Genomic DNA, 20,491 nt, shown 5'->3' on the forward strand with positions numbered 1-20,491 from the left:
CACATTACAGCAAACAAGAAAACTCAGGAAATAGATATGCATATGTACATGGAAATGAAGAACGTAATTCATGTGTCACAAGTTTCAACACCAACGTTATATTTCTCTAACAATAATAATACAAATTTGAGATATCCACCACCAGATCTATCTTTTGATTGCAACAACATTGCATCTGGTGGGGCAAATATAAAAAAAAAAAAGAGAACAAATAACATAATTGCAGGTCATGCACACAGGCCCTTTTCATCTATCTATCTCGACAATGTTAGGCAGGACTTGTGGCCTTGATAAGAACACTGCTCTTCATTATGCTGCTTCAGTATGGGTTGAAAATGATGTTGATGCCCAAGATTCTGTCACAGAATTCTCGGAAAACATGGCCTGTAGAGGATTTAGTACCAATCCATCATTTGACTGCAACTGTTGCCAAGGAACCAGAAACTGGAGAGTTTTGTATTGAGGCTGGTGCTTTGATGCTTGCTGACAATGACATTTGCTGCATTGATGAATTTGACAAGATGGACATAAGAGATCAGATTGCAATTCACGAAGCAATGGAACAACAAACTATCAGTATCACTAAAGCAAGAATACAAGCAACACTCAATGCTCGTACCTCCATTCTTGCTGCTGCCAACCCCGCTGGAGGACGGTATGATAAGTCTAAGTCGCTGAAGTACAAAGTGGCTCTCCCTCCTGCTAAAGCTGGACAAGAAAAGAGCAGATACGGTTTTGTTGCATTGTGCTGATAAATCATGTGTAATGAAGGCATTGAAGAACACAGAGAAGCATGAGATTGATGGCCAAATTTTGGAATGCTCACTCGCTAAGCCACAGATGCCGACTGCAAATGACAGCGAACAAAGCGGAAAAGCCAAAACCTGCAAACCTGTAATGATTAGAAAATCGGTTAATAATTCACATAACAACAAAAAATTCTAAAAGCCAGGAAGTATCAACTGAATTACTCAATAATATTGGTGTCATTCAGTTTGAAAGTGGAGAATTTGAGCTTGCTAAACAAACTTTTAAGGAAGCTCTTAATGATGGAATTTGGCTTTCCTTCTTTAGCAAGGCGAATAAGTCTTCCATTGATGCTGCTACTTCTACTCTTCAGTCCAAGGACATGCAATTATTTCACGACCTTGAAAGTAACGGTCATTTTGTTCAAGTACCCGGACTACATTGATGCGAATCTGAGGCTATGCTGCTACTGCAAAGGCTCGGAACAACATTTTATCGAGCATTGAACCGGTTAATGATGCCCTGAAAGTGAATGACAAGAGTCCAAATGCATTATCTATGCTGTTTGAGCTGGAATTGAAAAATGACGAGTGGGTGAAGGCAAAAGAAACTCTCCAGGCAACTAGCGATGCCACTGATAGGAAAGATTCATATGTTACACTTTCACTGAGAAAACCAGAATTACTTTGCTGCAGTTTGCAATAAAAAGAGAAATCCAAAGCTAGAAGCGACTCATTTGGAAAAGGACAAAGATGGTTACCGGAAGTGGTTGGCTGGTGACTTGGCCTCAGGAGCACGAATCTAAACCGTAGCCACCGGTGTTCATCGCTGAAGCATCAACCGCCTGCATTTCCGACCAAGTCAAGCTATCTGCAACCAGTACACCTTGAACCTCAACCTGCATGATCAAACCAATGCTCAATTTCACTGCAGTAAAGCACGAAATAATTACCAAGCAGTAAATTCCGAAATTTCCCAATTTGGGATTTGAGACAAGTCAGAGGAAGAAAGTAGGTAGGTTCACATTACCTTTCCGGAAGATAGCATCGAAGAGGACAAACTTGCTTCTGAGCATGAAAAGCATTGCTGAGAGCTTTCTCTTTTGAGCCAATTACACTTCCAAAACCCTAAAGCTGTGAGTATAAAAAGAAAGGAGTGAGAACAGAGGGAGGGTGGAAAAACGAAAACCCTAGATAGAAGAGCGGCGACCACCAGGAAACCCTAATCAGAAAGAAAAAATTAGAGAGGGAGGCGGCCAAAATACCACAAGAACCCTAATCCTAAAGTTAAGGCAGAATCAAAAAGCGAAACCAAATTTTTGGAAGAGGCAAAGGGAGAAGATTCAACCCTTACCCGAGTTGTCGCCACCGCCGAAGGTGAGCCCTTTCCGTTTTAGCCATGGATTCTTGCATCATTTCAGGAGATTGAGTGAGATGTGAGCGATTGGGGATGGATTATTTGCGCTTGAGGTAGAGAGTGGCGCGATTGTGAGTAAGCGAGTTTGAAAGAGGTGGAGAGTGGCGTTAAGGTTGAGAGAGAATGAGTTTGAACGGTGAGATTGAGAGAGAGTGATACCGAGGCGGAGAGATTGAGAGAGGAAGAGTTCTGGGAATTGTTTCATTTTCTTTTCTTTTTTCCATTTATTTACTTTAAGCGTGGTTTAAACTTTTTTAATTCCATTTTTAAGTGACCGTTGGCTTTCCTAGTAGATATTTAATATTGGCTATTAAAGTTGATTCCTTTTTACCATTTCCAACTTATTCCCCTTCGGAAATCCAACGGACAAGTGGTTGAAATTAATTAGGTTATTCTACTTTTTTTTTATTTAGTTTTTATTATTTTTTATTTTAACCCTTTTAATTTATTTTAGTTTATATATTTAAGTTAGCATTAAGATATCAATTAGTTGTTAAGTGGTCTGGTGGAGAGGAGTGGTGTTTAGATCTTTAGTGTAGTGGGTTCGATACTCTTAGGTGTAGTTTTTCGTTCTTTTAGCATTTTCTTTTTATGCTTTATTCTTCATATTTCTTTTTTCTATTTATTGTTTAATAATATGATTTGTTTTTTTTCTTTTAATTGCATCATGCATGCAAAACCATTTGAAAATTATAAAAATCATACTTTTCTCGATTTAATATCGAGCCCCCTTTTTCACACCCTTGTAAGTCGATGGCTTTTTAAGCATCGCCGCCAACCTCACATAGCTTACTCTTGGGCTTTCTTACAATGAGCCGGTTCTCTTGCACTTACACTCATGCATTATTTGTTTGTGCCCGATTTTATTTATTTCATGATTTTTTTTATCCCCATTTGACAAATGTACCCCACTCCCCCAACGTGTAATAATTTGGTACTGTTTTATTTCTTTATTACTTGGTTGTTTAGTTAGATGCTAATATAAGAATAAAACCAACAAATTTCAAAAATACAAAAAATATGACTCGATCCAATGTCGAGTATTTTCTCAATAAACAAAACAACTCATTTCTCCATCCTATTCCAAAACTTCATCAAATGCTTGATCCAACGTCAAGCCATTTTCATAATCAAAACTCAAAAATATTAATTCATATTCAAGACCTTTTCAATAAGGGTGGAAATGGAACGTGGTGTATACCGCGCACTCCTGAGGTTAGGATTCGAGACGTATGCCTCGCCGATCTTAACTCTCGCCATCATCCAAATTTATCCACTTTGTTTCCTCTCAAACAATTATCCAAATCTTTCTCAATCGTTCATCAAATACTTGATCTAGGTCAAGTCATTTTCACAACCAAGATTCAAAATACCTAATTATTATTTAACACTTTTTCAATAAAGGTGGAAATGGAACATGATGTATATCATGCACTCCTGAGGTTAAGATTCGAGACGTATGCCTCGCCAATCTTAACTCTCGCCATCGTCTAAAATTGCCAATGTGGTTTCGTCAAACCTTTTTTTCTCAATCAAATCTAAGATACTTAAATCTTATTTAAGACTCTTTCAATAAAGGTGGAAATGGAACATGATGTATATCATGCACTCCTGAGGTTAAGATTCGAGACGTATGCCTCGCCAATCTTAACTCTCGCCATCATCTAAAATTGTCAATGCGGTTTCTTCAAACCCTTTCTCAATCAAATTCCAAAATACTTAATTCCTATCTTAAACTCTTTCAATAAAGATGGAAATGGAACATGGTGTATACCATGCACTCCTGAGGCTAGGATTCGAGATGTATATCTCGCTCATCCAGTTCTCGCCATCACTCAAAATACATCCAACCAATCAAATTCTTTCTCGCCGCCGTGCGATTAATCAAAACCCTTTTTAAATGAAAGATATATTGTCTTAAGAGATACAAAACAATGTTTCGGCCACGATTGTTGAGTCGAGATAAGTGACGCTTTTCCGAATGTAGATTTATAAATCCGTTCGATGTGTGGTATGCGTCCACTCCTCATCTGTTTTGGGTAAAACAATGTTTTCGTCGATTAATACAATATAGCTTTCGCTAAAATCGATCAACAAACAAACATTTTTCTACCCAGAACTACGTAAGCCTTGATTTCTCTTTTGAGATACGTAGGAGCAGGATTTTTAAATCTTGTCAGGCCCATTAATAAAAAACTTAGGTTTAGTCCTTCGTTAAAAAATCCAAAAACATTTTCCTCTCTTTTACTCTGTCTTTCCCACTTAATAATTTGAAAAGCCTAACATTTTAAACACTGACGCACACAACTGACCTAATGGTTCCCGTTGAGTACAACGGACGTGAGGGGTGCTAATACCTTCCCCTTGCGTAATCGACTCCCGAACCCTGATATTGGTTGCGATGACCATATCTTATCCTTTCTTTTGTCTTGGGTTTTATCGATATTTCCCCTTTCCTTTTTAGGAATAAATAAAGTTCGGTGGCGACTCTGTTTAGTCCATCATTGCGAGCGTGCTATCGCGTTTCGCTTTGAAGTCGTATCCCCATTTTTTCGAGGTGCGACACCTATCCTTAGGAGGGTAAAACTGTCCTTACTATTGAGAAGTAAGTAGTCTTATCCTTTGGATGTAAAGGGACATTGGGGGGGGTCGTCGATTGGTCATTGAAGGCAACATTTGTAAGGATACCTCAGCATTCGAAGGGACGATCATCATTTAATCGTAGGCTACAACGAAGGGTCATCGAGGGACAAAGTCATATACTCGAAGGCAACATTCGAGGGACAAGGTTTATCTCGTAGGGACATTGACCTTTTGATCGAAGGAACTATGAGTTATCTGTTTAGGGACGATGATGATTTAATCGAAAGGGTCTTTGCTAAGGGTATCCCCACATTCGCGGGACATGAACGTAATATCGTAAGGCAATAAAAAGAGGGATAAGATCACGTATTCGAAGGTAATGTAATTAGCCAAGTAATCAGAATAAATCTCCACGATGATATCCCACAAATAAAGTGGAATGCCAAGCAAGCTATCTCTTCACGATTCATGTGAGCCCTCACAAAAACTCAGCAAACATGTTAGAATAACGGGATGGGGTGCAATCATGAGTTGCACCAAACAAAAGAATCATAGCAATAATAGTGTCAGGAAAACAGTGTGCAAATGCAATAGAAAACATGTCAAACAAGTACATAACAGATCAGAATGCAAACAATAAAAAATCAACTACTGTCATGTTCGCTACTACCTCGCCTAGCGAAGTCCTGGCGAACCCTCGCTACCTGTTCGCTTAGCGAGGTGCTTAGCGAACGTCTGCGGGTTCTGGGTTCTTCTTTGATACTGGTACGATTTTAGAAACCCCAATCCCTATGGCATCCAGTACAAAAATTACGTGATTGAACATTCAAAGTATGGTTTTATACATTCATGCACATCTAAACCCCCATGCAAATCCTAACGATATCCGCCTTTCCAAACTCAACCATAATGCCTCATACATTTAGAAATTTCAAATTGGGAACATAGAGTAGTGGGAATAGGGCAAACCTGATTGGAAGGATCGAATAAATTCAATTGCACCGTTGGGTTTGCAAAGCAATCTTAGGGTTTATGCCTGATAGGGTTGGTGGAGGTAACCTTTGTGCAGATGAGTTCTCTTCAGTGTCTATGGAGGCTGCTCTGAATTAGCTTCTAGGGTTTTCTCCGTTGTTTTTCTGATCTCATTTTCAAATAAAGTTCTGGAATTTATAGCTGATTTTTTTTGTGGCTTGGTGGGCTCAGAATGAAGGCAGTTCAGGCCCAAAATATTTTGGTATATCCGTAGGCTCGCTAGGCGAGTGGAGTAGCGAAGGGTTCGCTAGGCGAGCCCTCAGCGAGGCTCTAGCGAACACTCCCAGACTTGGATAAAAGCATAGCTAGTACTTACTCGCTAGGCGAGCAGCTAGCGAGCAGGTAACGAGCATTCCAGTAGCAAAATCAACAAGGTTCGCTGGAGCGAAGGAGGAAGCGTGGGCTTCGCCTAGCGAAGGTTTTGCTCGCCTAGCGAGCATGACAGTTCAGGTCATCTTCTGGATTTGGTAGCCTGTGCGCGGGGTCTTTGTTCCTTTGAAAAATGAATAGACCTCTGTTGAAAGTATAAAAATTAACAGGCAAATTTTGGGGTATGACACACCTCTTTTCAATTCTACTGCTGACTCTATTTCTTCTCATAGTCCACTAAATCCTCTTGCAAATCATGACTTATCTAGCTCCCCTACAACACCCTCTTTCACTTCAAATATTTCCCCTGATCTTATTCTTTCTGATTCAGATGAAGCTAGTACTATATCCCTTACATCCTCTCCTGACACCACATTTACTGTTAGCCCTGTTTCAGTTCCTCCTAACCCATCTCAATCTTTAATTAATCCCCTTAATGTACATGCCATGCAAACTAGAGCCAAGAGTGGTACCACTCAACCTAGACTTAATCCTATACTTTTGCTCACACACATGGAGCCTACTTCAGTTGGTCAGTCCTTGGCTACTTCCATAAGGCTATGAAAGAGGAGTATCAAGCCCTTTTGATTAATCAGACCTGGACTTTGGTGTCACCATCTAGTTCTAGAAAACCCATTGGTTGTAAATGGGTTTTTCGGGTGAAGGAAAACCCTGATGGATCCATCAATAAATATAAGGCCAGACTTATGACCAAAGGGTTTTATCAGCAAGATGTCAGTGACTTTACTGAAACTTTCTCACCAGTTGTGAAGCCTGTTACATTTAGAATTGTTTGGACTCTTGCAGTCACACACAGGTGGACGACTCAGTAGATTGATGTGAATAATTCTTTCCTCAATGGTACTCTTGAGGAGGAAGTTTACATGCAGCAACCTCATGAGTTTGAGGATTCTGATAAGACACTTGTGCAATTTAAACAAGGCTATCTATGGGCTTAAACATGCACTTAAGGTCTGGTTTGATAAACTTAAAAGTGCCTTACTACAACATGGGTTTCAAGCCAACATATGTGGCTCTATTTTGTTTCTTCTTCAAACTAGGAGCCTCAATATTATGGTCTTGGTCTATGTTGATGATATAATCATCATTGGGAATTATGTGCCTTTCATTACTTCCTTAATCAAGAAGCTTAATGTTGCCTTCTCTCTTAAACAGTTGGGCAAGTTAGACTATTTCTTAGGAATTGAGGTCACTCACTTACCAAATGGCTCCCTGCTTCTCTCACAAACCAAATATGTAAGTGATTTGCTAGCCAAAGTAAATATGTATAATGCCAATGGAATTCCTACTCCATTGGTTTCTAGTAGTAAACTTTTCAAAGTTGGGTATGATGTAGTTTTTAATCCTACTCTGTTTAGATCTATTGTTGGTGCTTTTAAATATGTTACCTTGGCAAGGCCCAAAATCTCATTTTCTATGAATAAAGTTTGTCAGTTTCTGTCAAATCCATTGGAGGATCACTGAAAGGCTGCAAAGAGGATATTGAGGTATCTAAGTGACACTCTTAATCATGGTCTTATCATTCATCCTGCATCAGTTCAACAATCTTTGTCTTTGCTTGGGTTTTGTGATGTTGATTGGGCATCAGATCTTGATGATAGAAGATCTACTTTGGGGGCTTGTGTGTTCCTTGGTCCTAATATTGTGTCTTGGTGGTCTAAAAAACAACAATTGATGGCTAAATCAAGTGCAGAGGCAGAATACAGAAGTATGGCTCAACTTGCTACATAAATACTTTGGGTGCAATCCCCTCTCAAAGAACTTCACTGCGAGTTTAAAACTCCAAAGATTTTGTGTGACAATCTTAGTATAGTCACACTTGCTCATAATCCTATTCTTTATAACAGGACTAAACATATGGAGTTAGATATTTTTTTTGTGCGAGAAAAGGTGCTCAACAAGAGTCTTGTTGTGGCTCATGTTCCTGCACAGGACCAGTGGGCAGATGCTTTAACTAAAAAATTATCTGCAATGAAATTTCTTCCTCTTCGTGATAAGCTCAGGGTGCTCAACAAGCAAAGCTTGATTGACACATCCTCCACTTCTAAGGGGAAATGATAGGGTAATGTATTAGTTAGCGTTATGTATTATTATAGTGTAGTCTATGGTGTGCTATTTCTATATAGTGTTGAGCTGTAATAGTTAGTTACAACATTCTCTCTAGAGTCATTGTATCTCATTTGGAAATATACAATATATGAAATTCTAACATAAATCCTAACTGATTTCTCAGATTCTATCAAAAGGAAATGATTTCTTTAATTCAGTCAATTTTTCATTGAAAGGGTGACCAAATATTAAGTGCCAAATGTTACAGGTATTATCATGTGTAGAATCATGGCGATTAACAGAGTTAGAGTTGTCACATGGGATATGCTTCAAATGAAAGTAATTGATACATAAATCAGTAAGACATAAAGGTGTGTTTGGAACTGCAGCATGTGAATGATTGAGAATGTACAACCCACTTATTAATTTAGTTGCACCGATCATCTTCATTGAGTAAGAGCTTTGTATCAAATAAGTGGAATTGTCAAAAATGAGTTGGCAATCAAGACAATGAGTTAGCTTAGGGACAAAATAAGATTGAAAGAGAATTGAGGCATGCATAAAACTGGTTAAAATGAAAGTGTTATAAAAAAGAATGGTGCTTGCAAAATTAGTGGTGACCATGGAAACATTTGGAATTTTAACTGTTGTGGGTGATATTATTTTCAAACAAGAGAAAAACTTTTGATAAAAACATGATCAGTAGCAATTGTATCAAGTATGAAGGATTCAAGTGTGACATTGATAGGAATATTGCAGATAATACATGTGTTGGACTTTAAGTGAGTGGTGAGGTGATTTACACTATGAGAATTGTGATGTGAAGATTGTTGAAGTAAGACCAACAAAGCTTTGTGTTGTATGGAGTAAAACTTAAGAAAACTTAATCTTGACAAGTCCATGTGGTTTGGGAACAAGGATGATATTCATACTTCTTAAAGCATGTATTTATAGTATGATTAGTCATACCACAATGTACACAAACTCGCGTACCTCTTCCTCGACCACCGAATGATCTACCACCTCTAACATTTCTGCCACGAAAAGAAGAACATCTGCCTTGGAATTAACCAGTAGAAAAAGCCAGGAGTTTTGATTCGTCAATAGGGGAAACAATTTGTCTTTCTAGTTGAACAAGCAAAAAATATAATATGCAAATGTTGAAAAAAGGATCCATTAATATGATCTGAGATCTAACTGCCGAATATTGGTCATTCAATTCTTTCAAGAATATGATACCTTGATCAGAATCCTTGTAACTACGAATTTCATCAATAGCTAAACACGATAATTTTCAGCATTTAACAATGGAGTAACTAACACAAGAGTTGAATTCTCATTAAGATGCATGAAGTAAGAATTAAGAGTATCATTTTGATAACATTTATTGAGATTGAAAGATGCATTGTGTTGATGGGATAGAGCATGACCATTAATGGTGCCTGAAGAACTCTCAATAGACATTGTTGAAGAGAAGAAAGAAAGATGATGAAGAAGAATAAATTGGATAACGATCAATGGAGTAAACGAAAAACAGGTTGAGATTTGTGAAGATTATGCAGCAGCGGTGGTGAAATCATAGCCACAAGTTAATGATACCATGTAAAAGTAGAACCATGAACACCATTGAAATGGAAAATGTAGCTTGCATTGCATAATAGAGAAATGAGTTACAACAAATCTAATCTACAATGATCAAGCTCATGCTACTTATATCCTCTACAGTTAGTTATTTTCACTAACTTACTCACAACTAACTAATGTAGGTTAGTTATGATTAACAAAACTAAAGATTACATAACGTAGGTTAGTTATGATTAACAAAACTAAAGATTACATCAATGGTGAAGTTAGCTTGCTATGCAAGTAACTGTACCAACTACATCTAATCTTCATGTTTAACAAAGGGAGAAAATCTTCCAACCCCCTAAATGATTTTGGTGTACACATAAAAAATTAATTCTGCTATTTAAAATTGTATAAATAAACAATGGAATTAAAAATGTGTTCAAATAATGATACTAACATCAAAAATGCCTTCAATAATTCTAATTTACCAAAATGAAATAATTTAACTATTTAACTTGACACATAAATTACACAATGCGTGAATTGTAACTTCCTATAGTCTTCAACAAACTATTGCAGAAATGACCCTATTCGACCCATTCACTGTCTTCTTTTCTTGGGCTTGCAATATTTACTTCTGGCTTTATAGAGCTACCAAAGGCATTCCAACCTAAAAGGCATGGCATGATAAACTGTGTACAAAAGCAACAACATTACAATATTAATCAAGTTGAATGCATAATTGGCAATATGCATTTACTCGAACAATGATTAATGAGTTGAATACAATGATTACTAATAATTACAAAATATATACAAAATATAGACCTAATAACTATGATCACATATTTTGCATAAAATAGATTTGATTGCTTCTTCTATGGACTATGGTATAATAACAGACAACATTAAACCAATTCTGCTACAGAAAAAGCTATTCTAAAATAAGCTTTTTTCGAAATAAGTTAGGTGATATCTCCCTTGAACTAAGTAGGATAAATTTACAAAGCACTTGAAATCAAAACAAAAGTAGGGGAGATCAGTGATGGGTAGAGAAAGAGAAAGAAAACATACACTGAAAAGTGATTTGAAAATTGCAAACTCAGCTTTTGTGACAGGGATAAAGATGTTTTCGTTTAGGTTTTCAGGCTTGTTTACAACACCTTCAAAAATTGACATAACAAAGTCAGAATTGAAGTAAATATTGCAACATTTAACTAGAAAATCAATCCAAGAGTATATATTAGTTACTACCAATTTCACGATGTAAGAGAAGTAAAATGAAATTAATAAAATAACAACCACAGAAGTTTATGAAGAAAGAGTATTACTAAGGTTAAACATGTGACCAGAATCGTCGTGAAGTGGCTCCACCTTCAAAACTTTTCTCGCTTTACCTTCATCACTGCATAACAAGACAGTTTACAAAATGCTTTACAAATATAAATCACATCAAAGACGATGAATACGTGAAACATTCAGTTAATAAGCATGAATCTATATGTATGAAACATTTCAGTTTAAATGCATGAATCTATCTATAGATACATATGGTCATATATTAAATACAAAATGACAGCAGAGAAGTTGGATATGTGAAACGATTCTGCTAATACATACGTATGAATCTATATATGTTGTCATATTTAATATAAAATCACAGCAAAAACATTGAATACGTGAAGCAATTCAGTAAGTACACATGACTCTAAATATAAGGTCGTATTAAATATTCTAAGACACCATCAAATCCCCTTAGGGGTGTGAAAAAAACGGTTATTCTTAACCAAATTGGTATCTAAATTGTTCCACTTAATTTTTAAAACTCAAATGCTAAAATATGAAAGTGGATATCCATTTTGTTATTCAAATATAAATCGATACCATAATAATGTGGTTTAGTTATTGGGTACCCAAATTTTATTATGTATTAAATTTATATGTTTGTCTTTTTTCATGGTTTTTCATATACACATTATGATGAGTCAAATTTCTCTAATAACACATTAATAAATTCTGAATGCCTTGCGAGGGGATAGAGAGCATGTAGAGTGGAAAAAAGATTCTCTTTACTAATCATGCTCGGCCTCGAGCTTGTTTTACACTGGTTGGCGTTACAAAACAGGTTACCTACAAAAGAGAGACTAATAAAGATTGGAATTATTAGTGATGGGCAATGTATTTTCTACACTCATAAGGAATCTGCAGAACATCTCTTTATTGAGTGCAGGTTCAGAAACACTGTTTGGAAAGATATTCTTGAGTGAATTGGATTTAATAGAAATCCTGGAGGTAGGGAAAATGAAAAGAATTGGCTTATTTGTGAAACCAGGAAAAAAGGCTGGAAGTGCTTGCTGTTGAAAATAGCTGTTGGAGAGACCATTTATGGTATATGGATAGCTAGAAATGAAAAGCTTTTCTCAAAAAAATAGCTGACAACGGGATGATAGAAAATATAAAGCATAGCATAGTCATTAGAACTTAGAAGTAGCTTGAATAGGAAATTAGCCTCTCATGTAAATGCTGCAATTTTCAGCATAGATTAGTGTTCGGTTGCTTTGGTGTTCCCTGGATCCTGCGTGGATCGGTTGTGTTGATCTGTTTTTGGTAATAAAAGTATGTTTTGTTCCAAAAAAATATTGTTTTTTTCTATTTTCGAAGGAAAAATATTTTTTAAAAGACTCATAAAATTTGTTTTAAGTATTTAAATTTAAAAATTGATATTAATTTAAAGGGAATAAAATTTAGATTTAATTAGATAATTTTGATTAAAATCAAAAACCCATTTAGAATCGGTTTTAAAGTGATTTGGAACCGATTATGAATTTCAAACTGATTTTTGTGACAAGTGATTTGGTTTATAAATCATAACCATAAAAATGGGTTGTTTCACATTAATTGGTTACCCATTCACAGCCCTGAATCCCCTTCCAATTTGAGAAGGAAAAGTTATGTTATAATAAGGCAAAGAAAGCAATGATCAGAAATTTTGCATATGTTATGTTGGATCATTCATTCCAATAATTAGAAAGGTATGGAGAGCCAGAAACTACCTTTTTCCCAAAAAAGGGTCATGATAAAATTCACAAGTCTCCTTTGCACCAAGGTTGATTAGAATTCCAATTTCTCCCACTGACAACGAAAATACCTGTGTACAACCAAAGACGATTTACATTATGTTTTAAACTATAAGAATACAACTAAATTCGACAGAATCACAAATTTCAATGAAATCAGATATTTCAATTTTGTTATTGATGCAAGGGAGGCTCGAGGTTCATCACTTATAGAGCTTAAAAGCACACAAAAGATCCAACATGTAGGAGGAATCGAACCAGACAAGAACGCAATGTAAGCAACAAAACTAGACGTGTTAATATATTCTTTGTGAATCGGGACTAATTAAGAATGCTTACGTAAAAGCAAATTCATGGACAATTCTATCAGTTGCTACTTGTTAGCAGTAAGATAACTCGATAACAGAATTTTTTTTCAAAATGTACTATACAAACTATTTGATAATGTGTTTAAACAAAGATAATCGAAGGATCATTCAAAAACAAAAATAGATATTCCTTAACTTCATCATACTTAAGCACAAAATAAACACAGATCTGCACAAATGATATTTCAGGTTATCAAACTCGAGTGGCTACTACATAAACTCATACAATCTTCCTAAAGCTAACTCATAGACTTGTAAAAGTTAATTTGACACGCAAAAAATGTGAAACATAATTTAATTCTACGTGCATACTAAATATTTAGCATTTTAACTTAGTACAAAAGGAACCACAGCATCACAATTCAAAATTGATAGACAAATTCACAAATGACAACACAAATTCACAAAAAAGACAAATTAGCAAATCACAAAAATAGGTTCAAACTCATCACATAGAAAATAATGACTAAACAAATTAAATGTATTTTGTCTTTTGATATAAAAAGAGCTTATGCAAGCTTATTCATATGCACTTATTTTGTTAAGCACTTGTGTTATAAGCAGCAAAAAAGTTGTTTATTGACATGCCTCCAACACCAAGTTACTCCCTCTGGTCCTATTTATAAGAGAAAATTTATTTTTTAGGTTCATTGACTAATCAACGTAACTTATCTGCATAGACCAGATACATTGATCATCTAAAAAGATAATTTTCTCTTATAAATAGGACCAGAGATAGTAGTATAATACAAGAACCATAACTCGCCTGTTTTTTGGTCCAATCATATTGGAACGGAAGAACCGAAGGAGCAAATTGGAGCAGCACACAACCTTGTCTGGATATCTTGAATGCCCCTGACTACAAAAGCACACAAAAAATTTCATAATCAAACACTACATTATTCAAATTCCATAAAAATATACATTAGATTACAAAAATTCTAATGATAAATAACTTCATCAACCAACATACATCTAATGAAGTGAATTCGGGAGGTCTAGGAGCCACAGTGAGTACAGCTTTCCCTTTGTAAAGTGAATGGCCAACATAAACCCTAGCTGGCAATTTTACAACTGAAAAAATCACACAAATCAAAACATTAAATTATGAAAATAAAATAAAATAGTTTCATCATCAAGATGATGAAACATTCATCATCAATTTCTCCTTCACCTGCTGTTTTATGAAAAGTAGCAGGTGACGGAGAAGGTTGAGGGCGTTCAGGCTGTGGTGAAGGAAATGGTTTCAGTATCGGTTTCGGTTGTACACGCTCTGGGTGGCTAGATGTGAAAGAGAATTGTGGAAGATTGGAGCAGAAAGTGGGAGCCACGCGCCTCGAAGAAATGAGTTTTCTGGGAGTGATGAAAGAGTAGTTTGAGACTGAGATTGGGTTGGTAGCCGTGGCTGTACAGGATTGTGCCAACAAGTCCATCTTCTTCTATTACTCTATCTGTTTATGTTCTGTTATAAGTTTTTTTTGGTCATTATAGTTAAAAGAGTTGTGAATTTTATGTAATCGGAGGAAAATTGAATATTATTCCAAATGTCCTAAAACAATTTTCACAATTTATTACTATTTTATATGATTTTTTTAAAATAGTTATGTTTTTTTTTTTTTAAAAACTCCAAAATAATTATTTTATTTTATTTTTAAAAATACCACATTAACTATGTTTTAAACAAAACAAAAATTAGCCGACAAAAGAAGGAGTTAGACTCAATGGCGCATGCATACATAAGTTGTACACAGGCGCCAACATGTGTGACGAATGCTTATAGGAAATGTCATTGCATGTGGCGCGTGCATGCATCTTATAGGAGCATGCGCCACATGCAGTGGATACTGTGTAGGTTATGATTTTCTATATATAATGCATCTCCTCCACCATCATTTTCACTCATCTTCTAAGTCTCTCTTTCAAATTTTCTTGAAAATATTGTCTTATATGTCGACTTATATATACAAGAGAAATGTCGATTTGATTTATTCGGCAGTAAAGTCTCCGATGAAGATCCGACTCTAGAACACGTAGACGTTCGAGCATCTTCATAAGAGTTTGATATGTTTGTTAGGTGGAGACATTGTATATGGTGAAAAGATCAAAAGAATTCAAATGCTTGTTACGGTGTACAACGACAATGAAGAAAGTCGTTTATGGGACTCAGTTAAAACTGATAGGGATTGTCGTATTATGATGCATAGCTCTGAGGAAATTGTTCTGATGGTTGTAATAGCATAGATATGTTATTTAGTTGTTGTATTTGTTTGTCTTGTTGTTAACTTGTTGTTTTAATTATTGTTTTATTATTGTTTAAATTGTTGTAACTAAATGTTGTGATATTTATGAAATGAACGTTGTTTTCAATATCAAATAAAAGGTTACATATAAAATTATGTTGTGGTACTTGTTCTAATATTGGGGCAGTTTATACGATTTTGTTCGGGCTAGCGATATGAACTACATAATCTCACCATTTTGTTCGTCGTATCCATTTTAGTTCGAATATGCATGTTGTTAGGATGACCTTTTTTCTTTTATCGCATATTTTCATTGTGTCAAACTATCTCTCATTGGTATGCAGGCCAATACTCATCCTGTGTTACCACCAAAAGCTATTGTTGTACACATTTCATAGGTTTATGACTTTATAAACGATGAATAGTAAGTTGGAAGGGTCTTGCCGAGCCTTTGAACATGTCACTATGACATGGGAGCAAAGCATACGGAAGGCTTGAAACTTTCCGCAATCGCACCAACCTCTATCTAGTTCTACTCGATAGTATCCCCTTGGTCTCCCCTCATTGTGGTTCATTGTCTCATCTATACTGAACCAACCTTTACGACGGTCAAACATTGTGACCACATGTATGTTAGCTTTGACAATTTTCTCCTTAATGAATTTCATTGAAATTTCACGGAACAGTTGCCCCGATTGTAACACTGAACCCCATTTTGAACTTCTGATCTCAAATAGTGATCCTAACCTAAAATAGGTTGCTCTCACCAAAGCAGTTATCGGTAGGTTTCAGATACCTTTAAAGACAGAGTTAATTGATTCCACGAGATTTGTTGTCATATGGCCCTATCGTTGACCATTGTTGAATGCCCTGGTCCACTTCTCCAATGGAATATTATCGATCCACCTTACTGCATATGCATTTTTCAATATGATCTCCTTGTGGTAATGTTTGAAGGAAGGTTTTGTTAATGCATACTCTGTGTGGCGGTAAATTCATGACCATTGAGCTATGGATAAACTCAATGTCAATAAAACTAGAGTCGTCATCGCGCTTTAATTGTTTTCAAAGGAAAATGGAAAATTACGAACAAAACTCAAAGATAAGAAGTTTTCAAATCAAAACTAATAAAATGTCAAAGATTACAGGTAAGGGGGTTGGTTACACAGAGGGAAGGTATTAGTACTCAAAGTATCCTAGGTACTCCTAGGGAGCCCTTTTTGTGTGCAAGTGTTTTAGTTGAAAAGACGTTTGCTAAAAAAATATAGATTTAGGGGATGAGAAAAGAATTCATTTATTATATTTTTGTGTTTGACAAGACTTTCGGTCTTATGCCTACGTACCAACATAAAAATGAGGGATCAAAACCCCGTAGTTCGTGGTAAATATTTCAAAGAAATTGGTGGATTGATTTTAACAAGAGTTTAAAGATCTTTTGTTATAAATGGGAGAATACTCAACCAAGCATCCACCAATAATGAGTGTTTTACAACACTTAAGAGGGAGGGCTCTAACTTGGATTCAATCAACAAGTATGCCACTAACCCCTAATAAACGGAAAGACTTATAATCAATATCATGGAATGGGAGAATTATATCTCAACCATAGATAACTCAAATCTAAATACTCTCTTGCAAAAGTTTTAAAAGAAAATGGCACAAAATGGTCAAAAACTTAAATGAGGTTGTTAGTTCTTTTTGTCTTTTTGAAAGTTAAGTCAATATGATTAAGTTTATTTACAAGTTTGATTAAGAAAATATTTTGAAAACCAATGGTATAAGGCCAAAGTTTCTACTCATTAAAACAAGTCTAAGTTGAAAACACAAACAAAGAAGGTTTTGAAATGAGGGAGAGATTTTAAAATTTAAGAAGGAAAGGAGGAGATGAAGAGACTATTCTAGACAGAAATTTACAAGTTTAGAGTTGAAAAGATTTGACCAATGAGATGCAATTCATAAGACAAGAATGTCAGATAGAAACCCATTTTCTTTGAACTATTGAGCAAGAAACAAGCATAAGCATCCAAGAAATAAGTGTGAAGATCAAAGGCATCAAATAAAGATAGCCAAAATTCAAGCAAGCATTCCAAAAGCAAGCAGTCTCTAGTGTCTTCAAATGTATCAGATGAAATATTCCTTGTGGAAAACTCAAAGAAACAAACATCAGACATAAACAACTATAACAGGATAACAGATTAAACATAGGGACAAAGTATCAAATAAACCAACAAAGCTCAAGGTTTGTCTCGGATGAATGGCATTGGTCAAGATAACTCAGTCTCAAATAATGGCATTGGCCAAGTCCTTCAAAGCATGAGGACGTTGCCTACTATAAGTCCAAAAGTGCATATCAAGTCAAGGGCAGAGGGTCAACAATCCATCAACATATTTTTTAGGGTTTTGTTGTTTATTAGGTATTTTAAGGTCCTAAGACCACAAACAGAACAAAACCGCAAGCACACAATATATATAATCACAAAGATATGGCTCAAGTGAGCAAAGTGAAAAGGACTTAAACATAAACATCTTGCATGAAATGTAAATGCCAATAAATGATAAAGGTACTAGAATTTAAATTGCATTAAGTAAATGACATTAAAGATAAAACAATAAAAGAGTAATCTTAGTGAAATGTTAGTGGAGAATTCAACTGTTTAAGGGAGAATCGAAGAAGGAAATTTTCTCAAAATTCACCTTTTGTTTTCAGAAATTAGAACGGGCGGGCGAGAGCAAAATCCTGTGGTTAAGAGGTTTGATCTTTGTTAATAGCGTGAGAGTGTGAAACGGGACCTTTAAGTCGATATTTTATACATAACGCAATGAAATCATATTTAGTGCCCAAATTCTACCTAAGCCCTTAGGAACGCGGAATCCATATTCCGGACTCACTTTTTATCATAACTTTTAAACCGTTAGAAATTAGTATTTTCATTTCCGTTCATAACCTTATAACCTTTAGCCTTAGCTTTGCACTAAAACAATAGATAACATTAGTTTGACCATTAGTCTCTGTGGGTTCGATAATCTTTTAAAACTACACGATAGACTATGCACTTGCAGTTATCATCCGACAGACACACTCATCGCGATCAATCAAATTCAAAACCCTTTTCACCACTAAATCAAATCATTTTCAAAACGATGTGAACCAAAACATTTGATCAACATCAAGTTCTTTTTCGCCTAACCAAAAACGTTTCGAAAGCTTTTTGCAATAAAAAACGGATTAAGAAGAATTAGTTGGACGTAGTTATCCATCCTAGTCCTCGAGTATATGGATGATGGTCGTAATTAGCCCCCCATTTAAGTACTCGTCTTCCGTTCAAAACACAATAAATAAACTGAATCTAGTTCATTCTTTAGTGGGTGAAAAATGATTTGTTGGACATAATTATCCATCATAGTCCTGAGTATTTGGATGATCGTCATAATTAGCCTACCATTTAAATACTCATCTTCCATTAAGGAATTACGACTTAATTCGCCTTACAAAGTTCAAAATAACTTGGACGAAAAAGGATTAGTTGGACGTAATTATCCATCCTAGTCTCTGAGTATTTGGATGATGGTTGTAATTAGCCTACTGTTTGAATACTCACCATCCACCTAAAATAATCCAACCCATCAAACTATCTTTTTCTCACCTCCGTGTGACGTCAAACTTTTTCAAACGATAAATGTTTTATCTATTCTACCACGATACAAACAAATGCTTAAGCTTCCCATGTGCGAGCATACAAGTAAAGTTTGATTTCTAGAATGAGACCTAAACATTGTTCACTAAAATCAACCAACACATACATGTTTTTCTACTAAGAATTACGTAGCTTTAAGTTTCCCATCGTACTTGGGGATATGTAGGAGCGAGATTGAGTGTCTCGTCAAGCAACCTACTAAAAAAATTATTTTTAGTCCTTTTATTTTTTTTTCAAGTCTTCAAGAATTAGAAAAAAAATGAAAGTTAACATTCTATTCGTAAATCTAACTAAATGATTCTCGTTTAGTACAATGGATGTGATGGGGGCTAATACCTTTCCCTTGCATAACTAACTCCCAAAATCGAATTTAGTTGCGACTACCATTTTATTTTTTCTTTAAGGGTTTTATTGGTATTTTCATTTCCTTTTTGGAATAAATAATCTTCAGTGTCGACTCTGTTATTATTTCGAGTGTGCGAGCACTCGTGGTATTTTCTGCGTCGCGGCAACATTGTGTGGTATTGAAAGCAGGTTCAAGGACATGATAGTTAAGTTTAATCTGTCGGAATTTAATAAGTATTTTGGCATGAAGTGTGAGGTCCTATTGGGTTTGTTGCATGATCATCTGATTATGATAGGATTTCGTTTGTTCTCTCTATCTCTAAGTTTGTCTGTGAAAACCATGCCTTGTCAAGCTTTGGCATAAGTCAAGTCAAGTTTGACATGTGCATGTTGCATTGGATTATTGTCAAATTTCTTTACATGAAACCAAATAATTGGGGCAGAGCTGATGATAACGAACTTTATCTTATGTGGACTCTTTTAACTGAAAGCGGAACTAGTTGGGTAACCTTCATCATTTAAAGGATGATTCATTGCAGAGATAATCCAAAGAGACATTTATTTTTCTCTTCCTTTGTGCAGATGATCCTTGAGATTAATGTGTTCATTTAAAAAGAAGAAGACCTGAATGAGGCAACAAAAATTATTGATTATGGTGGTGTTTCTAAAATGATATATTATAGGGACTCCAATGGTGACTACTACTACCTTTAGGAATATGGACGAAAAGTTTATGATGGCAAGGTTGTTGAGCTTGCTAAGGACCCATCTGTTGAGGCTGCTGGTTCTTCTTCATCTTCTAGTTTACTTTCTTCTAATTTGAAATCCTACCTTGATGAGTTGGTTGGGAGGATTCTTGCTGACAACTAGATAAGAGAATAAAGGATCATGGCACAAATTGATAGTGTGGCTAAGGAAAGTGAAAAAGGTAGGGAAAATTTGAAGGGTGAATTGAAGGTTGAGTTGTAGAATTCTGAAGT

General features: G+C 35.6%; 1 protein-coding gene across 2 annotated transcripts; it reads right to left on the reverse strand.

Moving 5' to 3' along the window:
- Nucleotides 1-10,210: 10,210 nt before the first annotated feature.
- Nucleotides 10,211-14,750, reverse strand: LOC127119558 (single-stranded DNA-binding protein WHY1, chloroplastic). 2 transcript variants are annotated; one of them, XM_051049808.1, is made up of 7 exons: nucleotides 14,406-14,750; nucleotides 14,205-14,305; nucleotides 13,998-14,090; nucleotides 12,840-12,934; nucleotides 11,118-11,191; nucleotides 10,861-10,949; nucleotides 10,211-10,478 (listed from the first exon to the last, which is right to left on the reverse strand). In XM_051049808.1, the coding sequence occupies exons 1-7, from the start codon at nucleotides 14,662-14,664 to the stop codon at nucleotides 10,374-10,376; spliced, it is 816 nt and encodes a 271-aa protein (XP_050905765.1). In that variant the 5' UTR covers nucleotides 14,665-14,750; the 3' UTR covers nucleotides 10,211-10,373. The 2 variants fall into 2 exon arrangements, with proteins under 2 accessions (XP_050905765.1, XP_050905766.1); XM_051049809.1 differs by lacking the exon at nucleotides 10,861-10,949.
- Nucleotides 14,751-20,491: the final 5,741 nt, after the last annotated feature.

This window comes from Lathyrus oleraceus, chromosome 2, assembly GCF_024323335.1.
Source record: "Lathyrus oleraceus cultivar Zhongwan6 chromosome 2, CAAS_Psat_ZW6_1.0, whole genome shotgun sequence".
NCBI lineage: Eukaryota > Viridiplantae > Streptophyta > Magnoliopsida > Fabales > Fabaceae > Lathyrus > Lathyrus oleraceus.